This window comes from Aethalodelphis obliquidens, unplaced genomic scaffold, assembly GCF_003676395.1.
Source record: "Aethalodelphis obliquidens isolate GAN/ISIS:26980383/991018 unplaced genomic scaffold, ASM367639v1 scaffold5, whole genome shotgun sequence".
NCBI classification, from domain to species: domain Eukaryota; kingdom Metazoa; phylum Chordata; class Mammalia; order Artiodactyla; family Delphinidae; genus Aethalodelphis; species Aethalodelphis obliquidens.
Window position 1 is genome coordinate 17683556 of NW_020837949.1, and position 23399 is coordinate 17706954.

Below are 23399 nucleotides of genomic sequence, written 5' to 3' on the forward strand. Positions count from 1 at the left end.
AGGACAAGTGCAAGGTCTGAGGCATCTGCCCCTCTCCATCTGGGTGATTGTGGTTCCTCCCATTCTTTCAACTTCACTTCCCTAAGTTTGAACAAAGCCGGCCTCCAGCGCCCTCTGCTGGTGAGTGGCCAGAGGACAGGAGCAAGTCGGCCAGGTGCCGGCCTGGAACCTAGGGTTCACACCATCCGCGTGTGTCCACAGCCCGGCCCTTTGCTCCCTGGCTGGGGTGGGACCTTGAAGAGGCAGATGCCCTCACGGGGTGGAGAGGAACAAGAAAATGACTCCGTTCTCCCACTTGCATTTCCACCTGAGGCGGTGGGATTTCAGGCCTGGACCTCGGGCTCTGACACTTGACAGGGGCAGTTTGTCACCAAGCTGCTCAGAATAGTTGTTGCAGAGGCTCCAGCCCAGATCCGGGGTGCAGGTCTGCTGTGGGAGTGCTCCCAGTTACCTACTTTTGGAAAATCATGAAGAGATTGGTACTAAAGCTTTGGCTCCGATCTGCTGGGAGTTGGGAGGAAAGCAGGGAGGTGTTTATGTGGCTCAATTATGAGATAACACCAGAGACTTAGTGATAAGTAGTCACTTACACATTGTTACCCATTTCCACCTGGTAATCCTCCTTCAGATGAACAAACTCAAGACTTTTCCATTTATAATTTTTCCCATCTTCTGCATTGAATGAGCAACCTTATTGATCTCTCCCAGTGATTCTGTAGGACATTTAAAAAGTGGTCATGTGTTTCATTTGAGTGAGAGAATTCATTGTTTAGCTTTTCCTCTCTCCATCTCGAAGTTTCTGTCTTACTGCCCATTCTCTCCTCTCAATACGGTCTCCACAGTTTGCTGAAATGTCTTTAAGGTTTGTAGAAAACACTTGAAGAGCTGTCTCTTCTCTCATTTCCTTTATGCTCTGGGTTGGATACCTGTCTCCCTCTTGTTTTGAGCTTGGCTCACAGCTGATGTGACTGAGGCTCCACCAGGAGGGATTGAGGTGGGGCTTCCACATCACTTTGAAGCTGCCTAAAAACACAAAACCAAAACACCATTAACCTCTGACCTTTTGAAATTAGCAAGTACGGTTTGTGCAGCGGGCCACCCTGTCCCCTCCTGGCCTATCTCTCTCTGACCTCCACCCCATCCTGAGTGCTTGTCAGCATGCATTCATCCTGGTGTTCCTCCCTGTCCCACTTCCTCACCCCTCCAAGATGAGCTCTCATCCTCCAATAACGCATGTCAAAACTTAAATTCAGGGCTTCCCTGGTGGCGCAGTGGTTGAGAGTCTGCCTGCCGATGCAGGGGACGCAGGTTCGTGCCCTGGTCCGGGAAGATCCCACATGCCGCGGAGCGGCTGGGCCTGTGAGCCATGGCCGCTGAGCCTGCGCGTCCGGAGCCTGTGCTCCACAACGGGAGAGGCCACAACAGTGAGAGGCCCACGTACTGCAAAAAAAACAAAAACAAAAACTTAAATTCAGGGACTCCCCTGGTGGCTCAGTGGTTAAGAATCTGCCTGCCAATGCCAGGGACACCGGTTCGAGCCCTTGTCTTGACCTCTAGGAAGATCGCACATGCCGCGGAGCAACTAAGCCCGTGCGCCACAACTACTGAGCCTGCGCTCTAGAGCCTGCGAGCCACAACTACTGAAGCCCGCGCACCTACAGCCCGTGCTCCGCGACAGGAGAAGCCACCACAATGAGAAGCGCGCGCACCACAATGAAGAGTAGCCCCGGCTCGCCACAACTAGAGAAAGCCCACGTGCAGCAATGAAGAGCCAACACAGCCAAAAAAAAAAAAAATTCACATCTTCACAATACCTGCTTGACATCTACCCGAGAATGCCAGCAAGACTCCTCCACTAGCTTGGGCAAGGGCAACTAGATGAAAACCATCAAGCCAGTCCAGCCTCAGGCCCCCAAGCCTGCGCAGGTGTAGCCTGGCTCTGGGCTGGGCTGCACGAGAACAGTGAGGTGCGTTCCCCTCGTCCTTGGGACCTGTGTGTGCTTGCCTGCTTCTGCTCCAAGACCTCAGACTCCCTGAACTCAGCATTCAAAATGCTTCAGGAGCTGATTCCCACCCATTCAAATCCCACAGCTGGGGTTTCTCATCCCTATTTGGCCTTTCACACAGTTTTTTATGTTTTTTATGCAGATGGGTTTCCTGCTCCTCAGACCCCATTTTTCGGTTGGCTATGGAAGAAGGTTTTTGAGAAAAAGGTGGAGGGAGTGGTTCTCATGATGGCAAGTGTTCTCTGTTCCTTTATTAAAACAAAATGATGCATCTCCACCCATCAGACTTGGATTTGTCCTGGCTCACAGACCGTGGGAGCGGAGGGCCCTAGAGGTCAGTGATTTTGGAACCTTTAGGGAATCAGAGGAGAAGCAAGTCCTGCCTGGAAGGGTTGGCCTCCTGAAGAGGCTGGAGGCAGAGCCCAGGTTCAGCCCGCAGCTAAATTACCCCAATGCACAGCAGGTTGGTTTTGTGACTTGAAATCACTGATTTACTCCTTAAGCCTTGATTGATTTAAACTTTGCTGGACCAGCCTACTTCCCTAGGATTGAAGATTAGTATGGGGTGAAAATGCTTTGCAGAAACCAAAGGCACACACAGTTGGAAGTGAGAACTCCTGGCTCTGGATTCTCCAAACTCTGGATCACACTCCCCTATCCTGCACCTGTAGCATATGGAGAGTAATTATTCTATTATTAGCTGATTTGTTGTAAGTCACATTTCAAATGGCTGTCTTGATAATTTTGCATTTTGGGGGGTAGATGGTTGGTTCTGATCATCCTTTTGCCTCAAAATGTGGTAGAAGTTTCACCATCTGCACTTGTCCTTGTGTTTTTAGTGATGTGTGCCACCTGGGTTTTTTTTTTGTCTGTCTTTTAAGCTGCTTCAACCTGTGTGATTCTAAGTTAAACTAGATGCTAACTCCACGTGTAAACTGCAGTGCTCAGCATCAGGCTGAAAGCAAAGCAGTGAGGACATCTGGGCAGCCTCGTGGAGCAGCCCTGTTCACAGAACACCTCTGGCCAATTTGAAATGTAAACAGAATCTTTAATTTCCCTTCCTGCAGCCGGGGGTGGGGGGCTCACCTTGCACCCCCCTTGCCTGGGAGTGCACGCCTCCAGCAGGGAGCACTGCGCCTCTGCCCTTCCCCAGCAGAGCTTTCAAAAATGCAGATCCCCTCCCCCTAATTTCTGGTGGGGGGCGAGGGCTGGGAATTGACACTTTAACAGAGTCTATCCAGCAAGCCTCAAATGGAGCCACGTTTGGGGACTGTTAAAGAAAAAATATTGTTGAAAATTATTTATGACACTTGTTAAAGACAAGTAAGGCAAACTTTATTCGAGGGGGCTACTCAGTAGGGTTTTGCAGTGGGGGCGAAGTTGTGCTCAACTCCCAATACAAAGAAAGGGGGGGGGGGGGGGGGTCGGTGGATGGATGATTATTAACAGGAAACATAGGAGTAAGAGGGGATTCTGGCTAAATTGACCTAACAGGATTCTTCCTGAGGGCGGCCGGGTGATTAGACACCACCTGGAAGATGGTGGCGGGTGATGATCAGATGCGGGGGATGGGTGGACTTTGGTTAGATCAACTTAGCAGTATTCTTGCTAAAAATGGACAATTTGGAGATGCACACGGAAGTCCAAAAGGCAGGGCCTAGCTGAGAAGAGTTCAGAGAGGAGCCCGACCTGGATGTGGTCAAGGAGAGACTGTCAGGACTCGGGACAGCGGGGCCGGCGTCTCCCATCAGCTGGGGAGTCAGGGCTCTACAGCCGAGGGCGCAGACAACGCGATCTGCCGACAGGGGACGCGCCAGGGCCTCCGCGCCCGCGGGCGGCCGGAAGCCGGAAGTGCGGGGATGCGGCCGAGCCGGGGGAAGGGTCACGGTGCGCGCGGGGTCGGAGCCCGGCCGGCCGGGCTCCGAGTTCCCTACTACCGCCCAGAATCAGACTCCCGGACCCGCCCCGGAAGCCAAGAAGGGGGCGCGGGCCCGGAGGCAGGAAGCCCTGCTGGAGGAGCGCCGGGGACGCGGGCGGTGCTGTTGCCGGTGAGGCTCCGCGTGGTTGCCGCGCGTCCCACCTCGCCCTCCTCCTACAGGTCGGCACCGGTGTGGTCGCGCCAGGACGGCGCGGGGTCCCCGAGGGCTGCGGCGGCTGAGAATCGGGAGCTCTGGGCTGGGCACGCGCCCGCGGGGCCGCGCCGGGGCGTCCCAGGCCCTCATCCACCCCCAGCCGGCGGAGTCTGGAGGACCCGGGTGCGTGTCCCGGCCGGCCATTTCAAACTTTTTTGTGACTTTGTGCATACTGCTCAGTCTCAGTTCCTTATCTGTTAAATACGCTTCAGCATATCTACCTCACGGTCAAATCAGTGTATGCACCGACCGCCGCGCTGTTTGTGCCGGGCGGTTAGCGGTGCTCGTTAGATGTGGGAATGAGTATTAGCACCGCTTGAATTTAGGCAGAAGGCGCCCGCAGCTGCCTTCAGGGTTAACTGCTAAGTGGAGGGTGGAGCCCTGCACCCTTTGAGACACAGGGTCGGGGCTGAGCTTTAGGAGGAAGGGCTGAGGTGGAAGGAATCCAATGCGGGTGGGGAGAGGCCCGGTAAGGTGAGACACTCCCCCCAGCCCGGCGCCCCAGCTTCTGGATTCCTGACCTTACTGCTGGCTGAAATCTGACGGGTCAGAAGTATCTTTGGTGTAAGGGAGTGGGTGTTGGCCGGTGAAACCTCATTGTGAATCAAAATGGCCTTGGAATTTCTTATAACCGCTCCCAGAAGAGGGAATGAGAAGTCTGTGGTTGGGAGAAACAGGGGAGAGATCTTGGAGAGGTGTCTTAAGGGTAGGGTAGTCTGGACACCCTGGGGACCGTGAGCCTCTGCGGTGGAGAGGAGCAGGGGCACCTCCCTCCCTCTTTCCTCCTGGGAGGGTGTTCATGCCACTCCTCCCGTGTGGAATGGCTCAGTGCAGAGGCTCCTGGAGGCGTTGGGCCTGGCTGCCGGTGGGGTCCCTGGGCCCTGCGTGGAGGGCTGCTTCTCCCTGAGCCCCTCGCCTGCCCCTTCATGCCCTGTGAATGGCACATCTGCGTCTCCTGGGCCCTGCCCTGACCAGTAATTTCGGCTGATGCCTGGGAGTATTCTTGCTGATTAGAATTCACTGGTCTTTGTTCTTCTTTGTAGGAATTAAAGCTGGACTCCCATTCAGGACAAACAGACCTATAATTCCTGGTGTGATGAGAGAGTGGGATTTGCTGTCCTGAAGTCATTAAGCTTGGGCCCTGGTTCCTCTTCATGAGAGACTAGGGAGATGGAAGACTTAAAATCTGAGAATAAAAAAAGGGTGCTTCCCGCATGGATGACAGCCCAGGTGGCTGAAAAGAGGACGGTGCAGGTGAAGACCCCCAAGAGGAGAACAGCCACGGTGCCAGTGGCTGCAGCAAGGTGGGGCAGCTTCTGGTCCTCCTGGGGAATTAGGACAGGGGGAGGGATTTGGGACATCACAGTTGCCGGGGCCCACTCTTCCCGTGTTGGCAGAACGGTGAGGTGGGGTGTTTCAGTCCACAGACCTCTCATCAGCTCTCGGGGGGTGCACGGGAAGTGAGCTGTGCCCTCCCAGACTGGCACCGGCTTCTGCCTCTCTTGGTGAATCTCCACCGCCAGACCCTCACTTGTCAGCTCCTGGATAGCGGCTCCCCCTCTCGGGTCACACACACCAGCCAAGCTCTCAGACGCCAGTTGTCCAAATTGCCAGTCTCTTCTCTTGCCACAGAAATTGTGACCATCCACTGGGCAAGATGAGTGACGAGATGGTCCCGACTCCTTGCGGGTAGATCTTCAGGGACAGGTGGACAAGCTGCAGGTTACTGTGCCGGCCTGAGATCAGAGGCCGTGGGGTGGGTTAGTTGAATGGTGGTAATGGCGGGGGTTTCTGGGCTGCCACGGAGGGGATGTCCCTCCCCTCTCCCCTCGTGGTCCCAGGCGCTCACTGTCCCTCTCTGCCCTTCCCTTTCTAAGTTTTCTTCATTGGCCAGCCGCGATTTCTGGTCTGTGCCGCCCTCCTTTACTGTGTTCATGCACTGCGGTGGGAGGGGGGTGGGTTGTGTCTTGGCTTGTTCGATCTGCTCGCATCCACCATGTGTGTGAGTTTGACTCTCAGAAGCCGGCCATCGTGCCCTGTTTCCAGATCCTCAGGGGAGCTGGTGGAGGCTGGGAAGCCCCACACTGTTGCCCTGAGAACCCCCTGTGCCAGTCACTGGTTACAAGGATGCAGAAGCCACGTTGGTGCCCTGGGGAAGCTGCTGCTCTCACCCCTGGTGGGCAGGCCCTGAGATGCAGCTCTTGCTCTCATTCTCTCCTCCTGGTGATTCCGTGCCATCTCTAGCTTTGTGCTTTTCTTTCAGACTTCCTGCCATGAGGACTGTGTACTGCATGAATGAAGCTGAAATCGTAGACGTTGCTCTGGGGATCCTGATTGAGGTAAAGTCAGCTGTGTCTTTTCTTATGACCAGAAACTCTTGGTGGGCAGAAACTAGACCAGGGCCTGGTTCATGCTAATAAAACAGGAGCCCTGCCTGCTGGGGTGGCCAGGAGCCCACTCATCCGCAGCCCGCTCCCTGGTTGGTGGGCACCCGCTTGGGGCTGGAGACCTGGGAGGGCGCAGCTGTGCGAGGGAGGGCAGCCCTCTCTGTTTGGGTGACTTTGTGCTGGTGGCGTGTGGACGGGACAGAAGTCGTTAACTGCTCATGTTCTCTGGAGGGTCTCAGTCAGGCGAGGTGACTTCTGAGCGCCGTACGGAGCACCACGCCGCTGAGTGTCTTGGCTTCCGGAAGCAAATGATAACTGTCCCACTTTAGAGTTGTACTTGATAGTTGGTAGTACTTGATAGTACTTGATAGTTGCTCAGGGACTTTTATATATTCCTATCGCATTTATTCCTTGCAATAACCTGCTGATAGATATTATTATTAGTTACAATAAGTGATTTGGTGCCAGTAAGGGAGAGGCTAAGACCCGCACTCGGGGTTCGTCTCCTGTGCTCCTTGCATTCTGTCACCCGCCTTTCCACGTACATTTATTCTAGTTTTCTTTCCTGTGGCGCTATTCCTCAGGCCCCTGCCGCTGCTCTCCCAAGCTGGTCTCTACTTCTGCACCATCTGAGAAGGGGTGGCGGGGAGGGGAGGGGTCGGGTGAAGGGAGGGAGGGGCCATCTGTGATTTGGGGGCAGGGCCTGACTCGTCCGGTGCTGGCTTCACAGTTGCTTCTGGGCATGTTCTGCGTCACCGACAGATAAACCAGCACGTTAGGGAAGTAAACCCCCGTCTGTTTTGCCTGCCATTGCTTCTACTCAGCAGGGCCGAAAACAGGAAAAGCCGTTGGAACAGCTGCCTCTGGCAGGCGCTGATAAGCCAGAGCAGTCCCCGGCCAGCTCAGCGCCGCCGTCCCCGAGTCCCCGCGGGAGCAGAAGCGAGGACAGCGAGGACGAGGACTGTGGGGAAGACGGCCCTCCTCCGGGGCCTGCGGGTTCTGACTCGGCCTGCGGCAGAGAACTCGGGGAGGATCAGGACGCGCTAAAATACGTCAGAGAGATATTTTTCAGCTAAGGGACAAACTTCCAGGACTTTCTGCCCAGAGTGGCTGAAGGAAGCGGGGTTTCCCTCTTGGCCTGGGCGCTGCCCTCAGACTGTCACGGCTTCTGCTCCCAGCTTTGCGCCTCTCTGGGCTGCACAGATTCACCTTGGGAAGTGAGGAATCAGAATGAGCTCCCGTTAGAGATCCTCCCTGCACTGTGCTCTCTCCTTGCTCAGAGGGTCTGGGATCCCCACAGTCTGTTGTGTTCAGTTACCTGGTTCCAGGGAGATGAGGTTGTGGTGGTCAATTTACTGGAACCAAAGAGTCAACTTAATAATGTTTAAAGAAAAACAAGTATGGCTGCTAAGTACACTGGAATTCCTACTGTTTGGCCTCCCTAAGGAGGAAGCCTATTTTAAAAATAGCCTTCATCACGAGGCATTCGATCAGTCTGTGAGCCCCTGCTCGTCCAGCCCTGAACCAGACATCCTGCCACAGTGCTGGGCTCCGTCCAGGAACCTGAGGCTCAGCGTACAGATTGGGAAGCCTCCTGACCAATCAGGCCTCCTCCCCCTGAGCTGCCACCTTTCTTCCACTTGGTGGCCTCGGCCTTGGTCCCTGGACAGTCGGAAAGCAAGAGTGGGACAGGAACCCAAAGGAGACACCAAGGACAAGACATCACACTAGAGTCCGTGTTTCTGCTTCTGTATTCAGTGTGGCTTTTGACAGGCATAGGATGAGGCAATCACGTGCTGTACAGGTTTTCAATATATAGGTGCTGAAAAATACACAAAGTTCCCCAGTGCGTGAGTTGTGCTTGTATCCTTTCTGGGCCGGGGGTGAGAGGTGAGGGGATGCAGCATTCACGTGGATGTGGAACTGTTCAGTCCTGTTCACCTTCCTCTCCTGACCAGGGACCCGGTGTCTTCGGCTCGTGAACTCCCAGGTCACGTGCTGGGAGGGATCTGCCCGCTGACTCCCTGCTCTGTCGGGCTTCAGGGAGCCTTCAGGGAGCCTTCAGGGAGCCGGGAGCCTTTTCAGGGGAACCGTCAAAGCCACCAAGGCTGCTCTTTGTGCCCATGTGTTCTGTCTTCGGTGAATCCCTCAGGTTATTCCTGGGCCTTTGGGAGCGTTGTCAGAGGTGAGGGGCTCATCGCGTTCTACCCGCCTTGGATGGAGATGGGGAGCCTGCCAGGCAGGGCCCCCAGGGACCCTGAGGTGTTTCTTCATAAACCCTCACTGGGTTCCAGTCTGGCGTTTGGCAACTTGTACTGGAAATCTGGCCCCATGACAGGAAGCCTTATCTCCCCATTGTTCTGAGGATAAAGTAAGAATGGCTTGCTCAGATCAGTTAGTTAAAGCAGGAATTCTTGTGACAATGAGCTGTGTGGTTTTAGGGTGACCTTGGGAACCTTAAAAGTCCCAAAGGACGCACAACCCTACACTAAGTGGCCGAGGGAGCCCTGGCCGCCCTTGCTGCCTGTCCTTGACGTCGGGTGCCCTACTCCCTCCGCGGTGGGTCCCGTCTGCTAGTCTTGAGATCAGTATTAGCTATGAAGCAGGATGGCTGAGAAGACACAGCAGCCCGTGAATCCTCTGGCACCTTCTCTGAGCATAGTTCAAACAGAACCCTTGCAATCACGTAAGCCTTTAGAGCTAGCAGCTCTCAAGTTCTTGTCCTTTGCCCTCTGAGGGAACACGACTGTGGCCATAAGCAAGAGGATGAGTAAGCCCTGGGCAACACCCAGAGCTAGAAACCCAGGCCCCAGGAGGGAGAGCCGGAGCCACTTCCATGTGTAGGTGAGGAAGAGGCCCAGGCCGCTGGCCAGCAGCATGGAGGACGTGGCCAGGAAGCCCACGGCCAGCTGCCACTCTCCCTCGTTACTGTTGCACCAGGCCAGGAGGAGAGGCAGGGGCACGAAGAGGGTGAGGACCAGGGCCCCGTACACGCCAAGCCTGGCCAGGGCCAGGCCAACTCGAGGCACCCCCAGGGCCTCCAGCTCAGGGAACTGGTGACACTGTAGGGCTCCAGTGCCCTCGTTCCAAAGACAGAAGTTGTAGAAGCCAATTCTGAGGTTGGGCAAGTCGATAAGGTTGCCGGCCTTCCAGAGGAGAGCAAAGAACAGCAGAAAGATCACTGTGACTGTGAGTGTCATGATTCCCAGGAACAGCAGTTGGTTACTCCGCCTTGACCTTAGGACGGGCATCTTCTCCTGCGCTTCGCAGGGCGCCTTCCTGGGTACCTGCAGGAAGTCACGCCGTGAGTGTCCATTTCTCCCTGTCTCCCTCCCAGTTTCTTCTCAAGCTCCTGCTCTCCCTTCTGGAATTCCATAAAAACCTGTGGCAAACTCCCTTCAAGACAGCCAAACTAAAACCAAGACATCTGGGGTAACCTCCAGGCAGGCTCCAGGGGCTAAGTCCTCAGCTGCCTCTCTGGGTTGAGATCAGGAGGAAGGGCCCTCCTGGCAGCTTTGAGGGCGGGAAATATCATAACTGAATGACCTTTGGCCTGAGACTTTGCTGAATCTGATTTTTCCTTAGGATTAATATCTAAAACTGCAATCACTGGGTCAAGGGTAGCAATATTTTTTAGTGATTTTACTGCATTTTGCCAAATTGATCTACAGGAAACTTGCCTTCTCTAGTCCCTCCATAGTATATAGTATCGATATATATAGGATGTACCTTCGTCATCTTTTTGGAAAAATATTTTCACTAAGTTTTTAATCAGAAGGACTTCTCCACATTGGCCTCTCAAACAGTAATCTGCATACTATGCCTTCATATTTGTAAATTTGCCAATATGGAACAAAACAGCCATTTCCATCCTGAAGTGCCTAGGAGCACAGGGCCAGAACACAGAGTGGTATCCTGCAGTGCACCCGGCCAGGGCTGCCCGTGGTGTGGGCAGTGCAGGGAGTGGTGGCCAGTGGTGGCCCTGGAGATCAATTTCTGGAGGGACCCCTTGAGAGGTGCAGCCCCTCACCTTTCCCAGAGCTGGCTGGAGGGTCTGCCTGACCACTCCCACACTTGTCCTGCGCGTGGAAAAACAAAGCGTGGTGAGAGGGGGCAGGATGTGGAACAGACTGAGGGGGAGGGCAGCGTCAGGCCATGCAGACTGCTACAGCAAATTACCGCGGACTGGGTGGCTCGTCAGCAACAGAGATTTCTTCCTCTCAGTTCAGGCGGCAAGTCCAAAATCAAGGCACCGGCCGATTCGGAGTGTGGTAAGGGCTCAGCTTTTTGCTGTGTCCTCACATGGTGGAAGGGACCAGGAACTCTCTGGGGCCTCTTTTTTAAGGGCACCGATCCCATTCTAATCACCTCCCAAAGGCCCCACTTACAAATACTGTCTCGTTGGGGGTTAGGTTTCAACATACGAACTTTGGGGGGACACAGATGTTCAGTCTGCAGTAGGTGGCTGATGAGAATAAAGATTTATCAGTGACTCCTTTGGCAGAGACAGAAAGATTCACCAGGTATAAGAAGAGTGTGTTTAGTCTACGGTATTAGATTGGTACGGTAAGTTTTAACCGGTGCAGCCCACGGGATGGGAAAAATTCCCAACAGGAACATAGTTTGCACGGTTTTACATATTAACAAATGTTTGTAAAAGCCTGTATCTCCATTTTTAATGCATTTAGGTATTTCGGGGTGTAGGATGGATTTCCAGGACTGGAATCCGGATTTACACCATGGTGCAGTGGGAAATGAGATTTGACTTGCCTCCATGGTCCAGGTTGGGAGTTGGGGTGCCTTTGTGTAAACGCTCCCTCTTACTTCTCCTATTTCAAGCCTGTTACACTTGGGCTAAAAAAATATATGTATATATTAAGCTTAATGCAAAAAGATTCCCGGGGCTTCTCAGAGGAGACTGCCCGAGCCATGTCAATCAGCAGCTCCCCAGGCACCCAGGGCCTTTGTTTCTGACTTCCTCTTCTCTCTCGAGGTTTTCAACAGAGAGTGAGACAAAATAAATTGGAGCTAGGAAGCCCATGAGCCGGCGTGTGGAGAAGGTGGTAGTCCCTGATTTACTTCCTCTCACCCCTTTATGCACATAGAATTCAGTCCCAACTCCTATGCCTGGTACGTGAGGCTCACCACGATCTGGTATGGCTTAGAACTTGAACTTGGGTTCTCCAGTGAGGTCCAGCTCCCTTTGGTCTTCCCCCCTTGCTTTGCTCAGTCCGGCACCTGCCCACAGTCCCCGTTCCCGACTGCCCACCCGCTCAGGCACTCCACCTCCTCAAGTCCTACCCTGTTCTCTGCCTCTCTGAGTCCTACTAATTTTTCACCAGCTTTCTCAGACTACTTCAGCCCACACTCTGCTGTAGCTGAAGGCCAAGATTATGCTCCCACTCGCTGTTTTATCCCAGAATGGTGCGTGATACACAGTAGGAACTCTTTTTTTTTTTTTGAATGAAAATGACATGTAGCGCCCTTTAGGTCCTGCATGTACTTATCTAACAAGACGGCAAAGCTTCTTGAGGTGAGGGGCCGTGTTTTACGTCTCATATATACTCAGTGCTGGGATGGCTCCTCCGTGCTTCCTGTTGGGATGTGGACAGAGAGGTTGGGGGCTAGTCCTAGCTTCTTTTTTCTAAACACTTCCCAGTAAAACGATATGGTTATTTGGTTGGAAAACCCTAGGGTACTCTGCTCTGCCTTCCTAAGAGCTTACCCTGTTTTGTTTTGTTTTGGCTTTTAACAATCCTAGTGTTCATGTTCTCACCACAATGAGCTTTTTAGTTCCCTTTAGATGATAAGCCTGTGCTTCCTTCAGAGGGCAGAAGGGGACACTGCTGAGTCACTGTTGCTATTTTTAGGTGAAGTTTTCCTGTTTATAATAAAGTAATGCATCTTGGTTGTAGAAAACTAGAAAAATGCACGAAAGTATGGTGACAAGACTAAAAATCGTCTATAATTTCAAGGTTGTAGAAGTAACCAGTCAACGACACATTTCCTTCTATAATGTTGTTTTACATAGTTGGGACCACGTAAATATATGTGCTTGTATCCCGCTTTGTAAACATCATTATAGCATTAATATTTCCTTTTGTCACTAGAAGTGTTTCCTAAACAATATTTTTAACGGCTGCGTTAGCTGTTCTATTGTGTATGGTTTATATATTCTGTCTTACGATGTTGTTTTATAATATTAAAAATAATGCCAGGGTGACTATGTTTGTGAATCAGTTTATCCTTCCACCAGCAGCTTAAGAGAGAACTTATCTCATCTCATCCTCCCAGATTGAATTTTCTTGTCTTTTCATCTTTGATAATGAAAAATGACACAGCATTGCTGTACTGTTTCTTTTTAATGAGCAAGGTTTAACGTTTTTTAAGTGTTTGTTTACCGTCTCTGTTTTCTTCTCTTGGGAGTGCTGTCATTTCCTTTTTTTCTTTCTATCATTTTCAGTTTTGGTTTCTGTTTGGTTTCTGTATATGAGCTGTTTATAAATAAAGGCTGCTAGCCTTTTGTCGTCACAACGGTCATCGTAAAGCATAACCCTTTTGTGGCAGTGGGGCCCCTGGACCAAGACACAGATCTTGACTCTGAGTGTGTGGAGTGTGTTCACGCTTGTCACCGGAGAGCCCAGGGCAGCAGGGTCCCAGTTAGAGAAGCAGAAGGAGAACACTCCCAGACAGTGCATTCGAGGCAGTTTGTCTGCTTTTGTTTTCTAGTTTAAGCACCTCTGAAGTTTTCACGCTGATGGGATGATGGCTGAAAGAGGCACAGACATAGTATCCTGATCTTCTAAATTACGTTCTTGCCACCTTCATGTTAAAAGAGGGAAACTTGCATGAGGTGGTGTCTGAGGGAGGGTTGGAGCTCTGGCGGATTGTTGCACTGGAAATCCCTCTGGCCGCCCACGCCCCGAGGGTGGGACACCTGGCAGGCAGAGAACGGGTGACCAGAGAGCTTTTCCCAGCATAGGTTTCACCCCTGGCCTGCCCCTTGACTGTAAGGGACACTTGAGAAGGGCTGATGGAGCGGGGAGGCTGGCTCTTGCCACCGACACTGGCTTGTTTACTTCAGATGGCTGAAGGCCTACCACGTGCTCCCTTGAGTTCCAGGGTCAAAGTGGACTTTGCAAACTGCTGCCTGTCGACCTTTTGTTTCCATTTTAGAGAAGGTCTGTAGCTCCAGCTCCCAAGCACTTCTTTCTTTTAGGCTAAAATATCTGTCAGCTTAATCATTATGCGGCTGCTGTATACAGATGTTGATCACACACTTATTTATAACTTCTGATTCGTCACTGCTCTAATCATGACTTCACATATTACATTTTCATCTTACCCCAACATACGAGATTCCCCACAAAACTCCTTTCTCTACATTGACTTAGCAAAAATACCCACTCCCAAATTACCCACCTCATTCTGTTTCTTCAGTTCATTCTTCCTGCCTGAGCGTCTAATGATATTCAGTAACAAGACTTCATATAGCTGGGGCTTATTTAGTTTCTCGCCATTTTGCCCGAGTTCACCACCTGCACGCCTCTGTCCCGAATGTTGCCCCCGAGGGTAGCCTCCTGGAGCACCCTACACTGGCGCTCATATCAGGGCACCACTCGTCCACCACCGGGAGATTCTGCTTCGTTCATCACGTGTTTAATGAGCCCTTATAGGTGCCCATCGGAGAGGAAGGCAAGTTCCTGTAAGTGTCCCCTTCAGCCCGAGCTCCCGCTCCAGAGGGTGGGGACGAGACTCTGGAACGTTTGAATTCCTCGGCCAGGGAATGATACAGTGTGCTGTGCCCACAGGTGTGTAAATGTCCTGGAGCTTGTTAACAAGGATGACTCTTGACGCCAAGGGCGCCCACTTTCCAGGGACAACATTAACAATAACTTGGCCTTCTCCTGCTTCTTTGGGATCAGGACTCCCCAGTGCTGTTAGTGCCCGTGTCACCTCCTGGACCTCTTCTCCCGTTATTCCTGCTCTCCACTCCTTCCCCCAGCTTCTGCCACATTGGCTCCTTTTGCATTTTCCAAAAACTTTAGGCAAGCTTGGGACTTTGCACTTGCATTCCTCGCCTGGAGTGCTCTTCTGTCACCACGTGTCTGCCTCCCCTGGGTCTCTGCTCAAAGGTCCCTTTCTCAGTGGCGCCATCCCTGGTCGGCATTTTGAAGCCGCAGCAGCCCTTCCGCGGCACCGGCACCGCTCTCCCTGTGCTGCTTCCCTGCTCTTCCTCCTTGCCGTTTTCCACCATCTAACGTGCTAAATGTTTTCTTTTGTCTTCCATGTACAACCCTCAGTAGAATGTAAACTTCATGTGGGCAAGGAATTTTATCTGTTAGGCAAATCAGACAAAAATCTATGGCTGCCCGTCTCTCTCAAAATCTGCCTTTAACTGTTACATCCGCAACACCCAGGACTACCTGGCACATTATGGGCACGTAGTAAGTATCCACTGAGTGACCTCTGAATGGTTTCGTGAACGTCAGCCATGGCACATAGAGCTTCGTAAATGCCTCCTTCTATTTTTTTTTTTTTTTTTTTTTTGCGGTACGCAGGCCTCTCACTGTTGTGGCCTCTCCCGTTGCGGAGCACAGGCTCTGGACGCGCAGGCTCAGCGGCCATGGCTCACGGGCCCAGCCGCTCTGCGGCATGTGGGATCTTCCCGGACCGGGGCACGAACCCGCATCCCGTGCCTTGGCAGACGGACTCTCAACCACTGCGCCACCAGGGAAGCCCTGCTTCTATTTTTTTGACCTGAATCTCTGTCCTAGTTCTCCTCCTTCTCTGTTTTTTATGCTTCCCATTTCCTAAATGTAAGTTTCCTCAAGCTTGTCCCCTGTTTCTCAGACATGTATGTGAGCCTGTAGCTAGCTTCAGGCGTTGGACACTGTGAGGCCCCTTGCAAGGAGGGACTCAGGTGTGGTGAGGCCCCGCCCCGCCCCCGCACCAGCAGGAGCAGTTGCTGCCATGACCTGGCAAAACTTGGATGTTATCATTTTGCTGCTGACAGACACTACACAGTGTGCAAGTTTTGTGGAACGGAAGCTTGAAAGAAAAACGAATGGGTTTCTAGTTTGTCGGCTACAAATTCATCTCCCGGCCTTCCTTCTCATTAATGACTTAAGAAAGCTATAGGGGAGCTTGGAGGGCAGAACTTGCCTTGAGAAGTCTTTATGATCACTGGAGGTGTCAAAGAAAGAATCTAGTTTGATTGAGGGCTTATTAAAGATCAAATACTGACCTCAAAATCTTTTTGAGCATTTACTCTGCACCAGGCCCTGTACTAAGCAGGTATTCTTAAGTTTTCACTATGAGAGCACATTTAATGTTATTATCTTCACTTTCCAGAGGAGAAAACTGAGGCTTAGTGAGGCTCAATAACTTCCCCAAGTGAGCCTGGTGAGGCCTGTCGGGCAGAATTGTGAAATCACTGTAAGAACCTGAGTCTTGTCTCCCGAGGTCTGGCCCTCACGTGCATCATCCCCTTTAATCTTCACGGCCACAGTGTGTGGACATCACATTATTCTCCTCTTGTATGGGGGTGACATTGAGCTTAGACTTTGAAGCTGTGTGTCCTGGGTTCAAATCCCTGCTCTACCATTTACTAGCTACCTGAATGTCTCTCTGCCTAGTTTTCTCATCTGCAAAATGGGTATAACAATAGAGCATGTTTTGTAAATGTTATGGAAATTAAGTGAGGTGATTTATGCAGCATGTGGAACGTTACCTAGTGTTACTTAAATTATTATCATAGAGAGGAAACTGAGGCTCAGAGAAGTGACATTCTTGAGGAGACACTAGTACTGGAGTTCAGAACAGAGCTTCCCCGGAGAACCTGGACTCCAGGAAGCTGTCCTCACTGGTGGCTGGCGCGGACGACTCCGGGATGGTGTGAGGGATGTGGTGGTGAAGAGCGTGGACCTTAGCGCCAGACCACCGGGGTTCAGGCTGCTGTCCTGTCGCTCATAGCGCGTGACCTTGGGCATGTCAGTGAGCTTGCCGGAGTCTACATCCCCGCCCTTAACGCGCCTTCGGGCCTGTCCCTGGGGGCTGTTGTGAGACTGAAGTGAGTTAATTTGATCTGCACAGGTGGACTGCTGCCTGCTCTGGTGCCGTGGTGGAGGCTGTGGTCCAGGGGAGAAAGGGGACACGAGGGAAGAGCAGGACAGGGGCGGAGGGCGTGGCTGCGACGTGAATGGGGGGGAGCGAAGCCCAGGGAAGAAAATACGAGCAGAAGAAAGTCAGAAAAACAGAATCTGACAGAGGAGAGAGCCAGGTTGTCAGAGGGGGCCTCCAGCCCTGGCGAAAATCTGTCTAGCTGAACTCGTTGAGCCATCATGTCGCTTGTGGTTTGGGTGTGGCTCCTGACGAAAACAAAAAGGGAAGAAGAAAGGGAAATGTGTCATATTTGCTTTGGCAGAAACGTGAGCTCAGGTTCTTACTTTTGAAAACGAGGCCACAGCGCTGTTTCCCAAATGTTGTAAGATGGAAGCAGCCGCCTGGGTTTCAGATGCCGCACGGATGGCCGGGCCAGCAGTGGCTTTTTATGGAACACTGTGACGTCTGGATTTACTTAATTTTTCCATGTAAATAAAAACAGCTTTGCCAGCAGAAACATGACTACACCATGAGACTGCAGCGTGGAGTTGGCGCACTCGCCACCCCCTCCACCTCCAGCAAGCTACCGCAATAGACTGTCTCAGCAGCTCCATTAATATTAACTTGCTGTTTGTCCAGTTGTTTTGTTGCTCATTAGCCCTGCTAGTAAGCAGATGATCCAGCTGGGAACAAAGGTCAAAAAAAATTTAGCGCGGGGGAAAAATAATCCTTAAAAATGAGAAAACGCCTGCACCTTGGGACCCATCCTCGTTTGGTTTTTACTGGGGGGACTTCACAGTGCAGTTTACGGGGGGGCCAAGATTCACAGGCCCCAAGGCAGAGTTTGAAGACAAATAACAGTACCAGCAAAGAGTGACGGCCTTTGCTGTCGCCCTCGATTATGCTGCTTCTGCCCTCTATCCTGCACTCACCTGGAGAGCCACTGCCCCCCGTTCTACTGATGAGGCCAGGGTTTCCTCTTGTGACTCCAGCGATCATACATGTTGGACGATTCCCTGAGTCACAGGCCCTGGGGAATCAGTAACATGCGGGGCAAAGCAGGGGCTTGCCTTCCTTGAGCTTGCACTCTGGTTGGGGAGACAAACACCAAACATGTATTTTTAAAAAGATAATTATAATTTTTGAAGAGATTTGGGAAGCAAATAAACAGGGTGATGTGAAGGAGAGAACCTGGTAGAAGGAAGTGATGGGTCTCCATTGGAGGGTCAGGGAAGGCCTGTCTGTGAAGGAGACATTTGATTTGAGGCCTGAGGGATGTGAAAAAGCCAGGGGAAGAGGCTTCTAGAAACAGAGTGCAGTGGTTATAAATACCGGGTTGGGAGAGGAACAGACACTGGGTGACAGCCCAGTGACTGAGGGGACAGGACGAGGCTGGACTGGTGAGCGGACCCAGGTCCCTGAGGACCTTGGAGGCCAGGGTGAGAGGTTTGGATTATATCCTCACTAGGTGCTTCATTAACTCAAGCCCCTGCTCCCCCAAACCTAAGGCGCGAGGCCCCAGGTGGCGGGGCTGAAGGTGCGGAGAGAGCCTGAACTGGGGTTGGAGCAGTGCCAGGCATTGTCTCTGGTGGTTCTGCCCACTAGCCCTGCTGTAAAACTAGTGAACATAGTTTGCCGCCAGAAGTCAAAAGGAAAGAAGAGGAGGGAAAGAATGATAGATGGTCACTTAGACTTAGACCTTCAGGTTTGCAAAAGTTATTTTGAGAGTTGGCTGGAAAGGAGGCTAAGTTTTCTCGGACTTCACCTCCATCCCCACACAGGAGGATGCGGTTCTTACCTGGAGAGTTTGTAACGCATATGAAATGGCTTTGTAACTCACTAAAATAACTCAAAGAAAGCAAATCACAGGCAAACTGAGTAGCAGGTGCTATGGGGCCTCTCCCTCCATCCCTCAGAAAGTGAATCTTTCCCTGGTCACTCTTAGGGGGGTGCTGACTGAGGCCTGATGCTTCCTGGTGGGCGGGATGCTGCAGGAAGGGGCCGAGGTCGCTGCTCCTTTGTGTTCTCTGCTCTGCCAGGGTCTTGGCTGTTAGTACCTGCACCTCCCTACTGCTGCTGAGTGGGCAGAAGATCTGTGTCCTCACAGAAGAGCTGGGGATCGGGGGCGTCCCCTCCCAAAGTCTATTCAAGTCTAGATTTTTGGCTGATCAAGTTAAGTTGTATATTGGGACTCAGAAAATGAGGCGGCCCCAGTGGCCCAGCCCAGGTCACAAATCTAAACCCAAGTCAGCCTGCCTGGGAAACACCTGTCAAGGAACCCTAACATACACCAATCACAGTCTTCCAGCAGCCTGAGCCAGCTCACCTTCCCCAGGAAACAGGACCTGCTGGCTACGAGGTCGAGGCTTCATCATAAGCCACGTTGCCTCTTCTAACGCTCTGTCCCACATCCCTAGAAAGAATGCTCCACCGCTTGTGAGGCGCCACGCTCCCTGGATCTGTGGATTGTTTTTCCTTGAACGAAGGAATGAGTAAACTCATTACTAAATTATTTCAGTTCTGTCATTTTGACAGGACTGAGACAGCTGAGGTGGTGTGAGCCTAGGGGTATAGAATAAAGCCCTGCAAAAAGTGTCAGTTTCTGCGAGAACATACTGTGTATGCATATGTGAAGATTAAACTTCCAAAGATATTTATTATATTAATTAATTCACCTTAAGCTGTAGTTCACTTGAAGAGGCCTAAGGCAGGCTAGAGTCACTGAGGTCATTGCAGTGTCCAGCTCCCAAGGAGAAATAACTGAGGGGGAAGTGGGCCCAATAGAACAGAATGGCAGGGGTACTGGATGGACAGCTCAGAGAGCAGAATGTCTCAGAAAAGCCATGTATATGAAGTTAATACACCGTAAAATTGGTGTTATAATTCAGTGGAAGAAAGGGTTTTCCATTGACTAATGCTGAAGCAATTGATTAGTTAAAACAAAAGAAAACTATTTTAGGGCCTCATCTCACTCCACATACCAAAATAAATTTCACATGGATCCGATAGTGAAGTGTAAGGAACAAACAGACAAAAGAAAAAAAAAAGATCTAGAAAAAAGTAAATATTTGATTTATGAATGAGAAAGAATGCTCTGAGCTTAAAAGCAAATTGAAACTACAAAGAAAAAAGCAGTACAGATTTAACTATTAAAATATACATTTTATACAACAAAATGTAAAATTAAAAGTCAGTGATCGTGGAGGGCTTTCCTAGTGGCACAGTGGTTAGGAATCTGCCTGCCAGTGCAGGGGACACGGGTTCGAGTCCTGGTCCAGGAAGATCCCACATGTCACAGAGCAACTAAGCCCGTGCGCCACAGCTACTGAGCCTGCATTCTAGAGCCCGTGAGCCACAACCACTGAGCCCTTGCACCACAACTACAGAAGCCCACACGCCTAGAGCCTGTGCTCTGCCACAAGAGAAGCCACCACACCGCAACGAAGAGTAGCCCCCGCTCGTCACAACTAGAGAAAGCCAGAGCACAGCAAAGAAGACCCAATGCAGCCCCCCCAAAAAAAGTCAGTGAGTATGGAAAAATATCTGCAACAAACATGAAATGGTTAATATACCTAATATAACAAATGTTCATGCAAACAGATAAGAAAAACATTAATCTCCATAAAAATGGACAAGGCATATGAAGAGATATTTCACGTAAGAAGGAATGCAAAATAGTTAACTGTAAAAGCTCTTCTGTTTATTTGTACCCTCCACCACATGTGTGAGGGTTTTTCCCCACCAAGGAAGTTTCTGTGACACCTGGATGTCCTATAATTTACCTTAATTCTGACACTATCTACCTGGAGATAGCATCAGATCCCACAGGTTAAGGGGTCAGTGCCACAAGCCGAGCGCTGCCCCCCGCAGTGCAAGTCTAGGATAACTTCGAGTTTCCCATGACCCCCTCCTTGGGTTTGATTAATTTGCTAGAGTGGCTCACACAGAACTCAGGAAAACAGCCTACTTACTAGAATACTCATTCATCATAGGAGGATACAACTCAGGAACAGCCACCCAGAAGATGCCTAGGGCAAAGGGTGGGGGGAAGGGTCGTGGAGCTTCCATGCCCTCTTTAGGCCTGTCACCCTCCTGGCATCTCCGTGTGTCCACCAACCCAGAAGCTCTTGAACCCTGTACTTCAGGGATTTTTATGGAGGTTTCATTACGTAGGTATGATTGAATCATTGGCCACTGGTGATTGAACTCAGTCTCCAGCCGCTCTCACCTCCCTAGAGGTTGGGGGCTGGGGTGGTGGTTTTCCCTGGCAGCCGGCCCCATTCTTAGCGACTTCCCAAAAGTTAACAACTCAGATGTGGTTGAAAAGGGTTTGTAATGAATAAAAAAAAGACACCTTTACCTCTGTTATCACTAAGGAAATTCCAAGGGTTTTAGGAGCTCTGTGCCAGAAATGGGGACAGAGACCAAACACATATTTCTTATTATAAAACACTCTATCACATTAACTAACATGAAAAAAAGTCTATATACCTCATGTAATGTAATCAAAGATATGCCAAGTAAAATAACCTATAAGTTTCCCTATTAAAACTGCAGCTAAAAACACTGATATCAAGAGTGCAGTAAAACTAGCATTTTCATATAATGATGGTGGATGTGAAAATTCCTAGAAACATTCTGGGAGGCAATATGGCAAAAGGCACTGAAAACCCTAAAAATCATCATACCTTTTGGCCAAGTAATTCCACTTATGAGTCTACCCTAAGGCAGCAATCAGAAATGCAATCAATGATTTATATACAGGAATGTTCATCATAGTATTACTTTGGCAAAAAATGAGAAGCAACTTGAATGCCCAACATTAGAATCAAATTATGACATATCAAGATACTAAAACTCTATGCAGCCTTTAGAAGAACCAGGTCTGAAATCACACTTTATAGTATAACTGCAAGAAAGAGACTAAGGAATTTTTCTAAAATGTTCATGTTTGCCCTGATATCTCTGGCATGGGTAAGAGTTCCTTTCTTTTTACATTAAAAATATTTCCAGAATCATGTGTTATATTTATGTAAAAGTGAAATTTAGAAAACCAACAATCTTAGTGACTAGATAAAGCAGGGGGTTAGCTGGAAAGAGTGTTGAGAAAGGGGAATATACAAAATCAAAAGGAGAACGTCATGTGCACGGATTCGGGACTTTGGGAGAGATGAGGTTTAGGAAGAAGGTACTGAAAAATGCATTTCAGCCGTCATGAGGGAGGAAGGAAGGACAAATCACATAATACATGTATTTATCTCTTCCCAAAGAGCCTTTGATTTTACAGGTGAAGAAGCATATTGGAAATTATTAGGAAAATAGCCCACATTAAAAAAAAATCTTTTAAGATCACCAACTGAACTAAAATCCCGCCATGAATTTCCATCAAGGTGTGAAAAGCAATGTAGTCTAATAACACAGGGTCTGAAAATCTCTTGTCTTCTTTCTGAGTCAAGAACACAGGTCTTTCTGACAATCTTAGTCCACAGTGCGTATTTTAAGAACTCATAGTGTTTCCTGTAACTACCAGTTTAGCTACTGCGAGTCAGTGATCTGCTTTTGTTTGGTGGCCTATTTCTGATGAAGAATCCACTTCATGCGTCACAAACCATTATTTGTACAGACTCGGTGCAAGACCCTGCTGCCCACAGTTCTCCCCTGCATTTCTAACCAGTTATACTGACATTACCTGCACCTCTTCTGAGGCCAGAGTCGCACAGTGATGCTGCAGGGAGTAGGGAGAAGGAGGGAAGAGCAGAGCTCACGAAGGTGGGTCTGTATGGGGGGGAAGGTCCCCAGATCCTGACTACCAGTCGTTTGCCCAGGCCCATGGCTAGAATGCAGGGTCTGAGAGGAAAGCTGACTTGTCTTGCAGAGAGGCAGGCGTCTGGGCGAGCTGTGGGGCATGTAGGGTAGGTACTTACCAAAAAGAAGATGCAGAACCCACAAAACACTCATAAAGAGGAGGAGCAGGAAATCATGTTCGCTTGATTCTTCTCTCTCGCTGCGTCCTAATGTCAGGTTCCAGAAACGAGGCCGGTGGAGACTGGAACGATGCAGCCCCGAGCATAAGCCCCGAGCTTATGACTGGCTGGCAGGCGCAGTTGTGCCTAAGTAAACAGCTCTCTGAACTTTGTCACATTTGTGCTGACTGATGACACTATCCCCTGATTTCACTTTCATTTCTTGCCGGTGGCTCCTGACTTTTCAGAAAGAAAGAATGTAAACAACATTGTTGTTCCTCAAACTGGCCACTTTACCCACACCTGAACCAACCAACCAATAGACTTAAAGAGGCAGGCAAGTGTCTTGATTATATCACACCGCAATTCCAGAAAGGAAACTGGCCAAGACACTCTCAAAACTCCTAATGTTTTAAACCAAGGTAAATACAACCTAGAATCTTACTAAGAAGGGACCCTCAAGATCATCTGGTCTGAGATCCCAGACCGAGGTCACCACTGGGGAAGAAGTTATGCATCTGTCCCCTCCTTTTCGGAAATCAGCCTTGTAGGATGACTGGGTATCCCTGGACACAAAACCTTGTCGTCTTAGTGTCCTCACCAGGGTGTTTAGGCCCATGCTGGAACAGCTGGAATATCTTATTTCAAAATAAGAGCAGAATGGAGCTTTTATTTTTGTAATCATAGGGGCTCCTAGCCAGAGTTTAAAAATTGCTTTCTATGCTCACATGACCAGCTGGAAACTCCAATTTGGGGTTAAGTCAGTAGACAGCTACCTAGTAATATCGCTGAATCCTTCAGGGTTCC

General features: G+C 50.4%; 2 protein-coding genes across 19 annotated transcripts in view; one reads left to right on the forward strand and one right to left on the reverse strand.

Annotated features, from left to right (window-relative positions):
- Positions 1-3752: 3752 nt before the first annotated feature.
- CYREN (cell cycle regulator of NHEJ) overlaps positions 3753-23399 on the forward strand; it is a 127774-nt gene continuing 108127 nt past the window's right edge. For 3 of the 12 annotated variants that reach the window (XR_003431878.1, XM_027101840.1, XM_027101841.1), the window contains exons 1-3: positions 3757-4261; positions 5182-5442; positions 6402-6477. Coding sequence is in view for 11 of the 12 variants with exons in the window: in XM_027101840.1 (XP_026957641.1) it covers positions 5309-5442; positions 6402-6477 (210 nt within the window). In the remaining variant the exon portion in view is untranslated. Of the gene's footprint in view, positions 4262-5181; positions 5443-6401; positions 6478-7349; positions 8375-23399 lie in introns of those variants that run through there. The other 9 variants (XM_027101845.1, XM_027101843.1, XM_027101834.1 and 6 more) reach the window with 8 other exon arrangements.
- Positions 8259-23037, reverse strand: TMEM140 (transmembrane protein 140). 7 transcript variants are annotated; one of them, XM_027101833.1, is made up of 4 exons: positions 22554-23037; positions 10705-12119; positions 10556-10604; positions 8259-9812 (listed from the first exon to the last, which is right to left on the reverse strand). In XM_027101833.1, the coding sequence occupies exon 4, from the start codon at positions 9774-9776 to the stop codon at positions 9189-9191; it is 588 nt and encodes a 195-aa protein (XP_026957634.1). In that variant the 5' UTR covers positions 9777-9812; positions 10556-10604; positions 10705-12119; positions 22554-23037; the 3' UTR covers positions 8259-9188. The 7 variants fall into 7 exon arrangements, with proteins under 7 accessions (XP_026957634.1, XP_026957631.1, XP_026957633.1 ...); XM_027101830.1 differs by having other exon boundaries at positions 10556-12119; XM_027101832.1 differs by having other exon boundaries at positions 8259-10604; positions 22554-23030.

Bases quoted from the DNA above. Each gene is read 5' to 3' on its own strand.
- TMEM140 (XM_027101833.1), bottom strand. From the start codon at position 9,776: ATGCCCGTCCTAAGGTCAAGGCGGAGTAACCAACTGCTGTTCCTGGGA.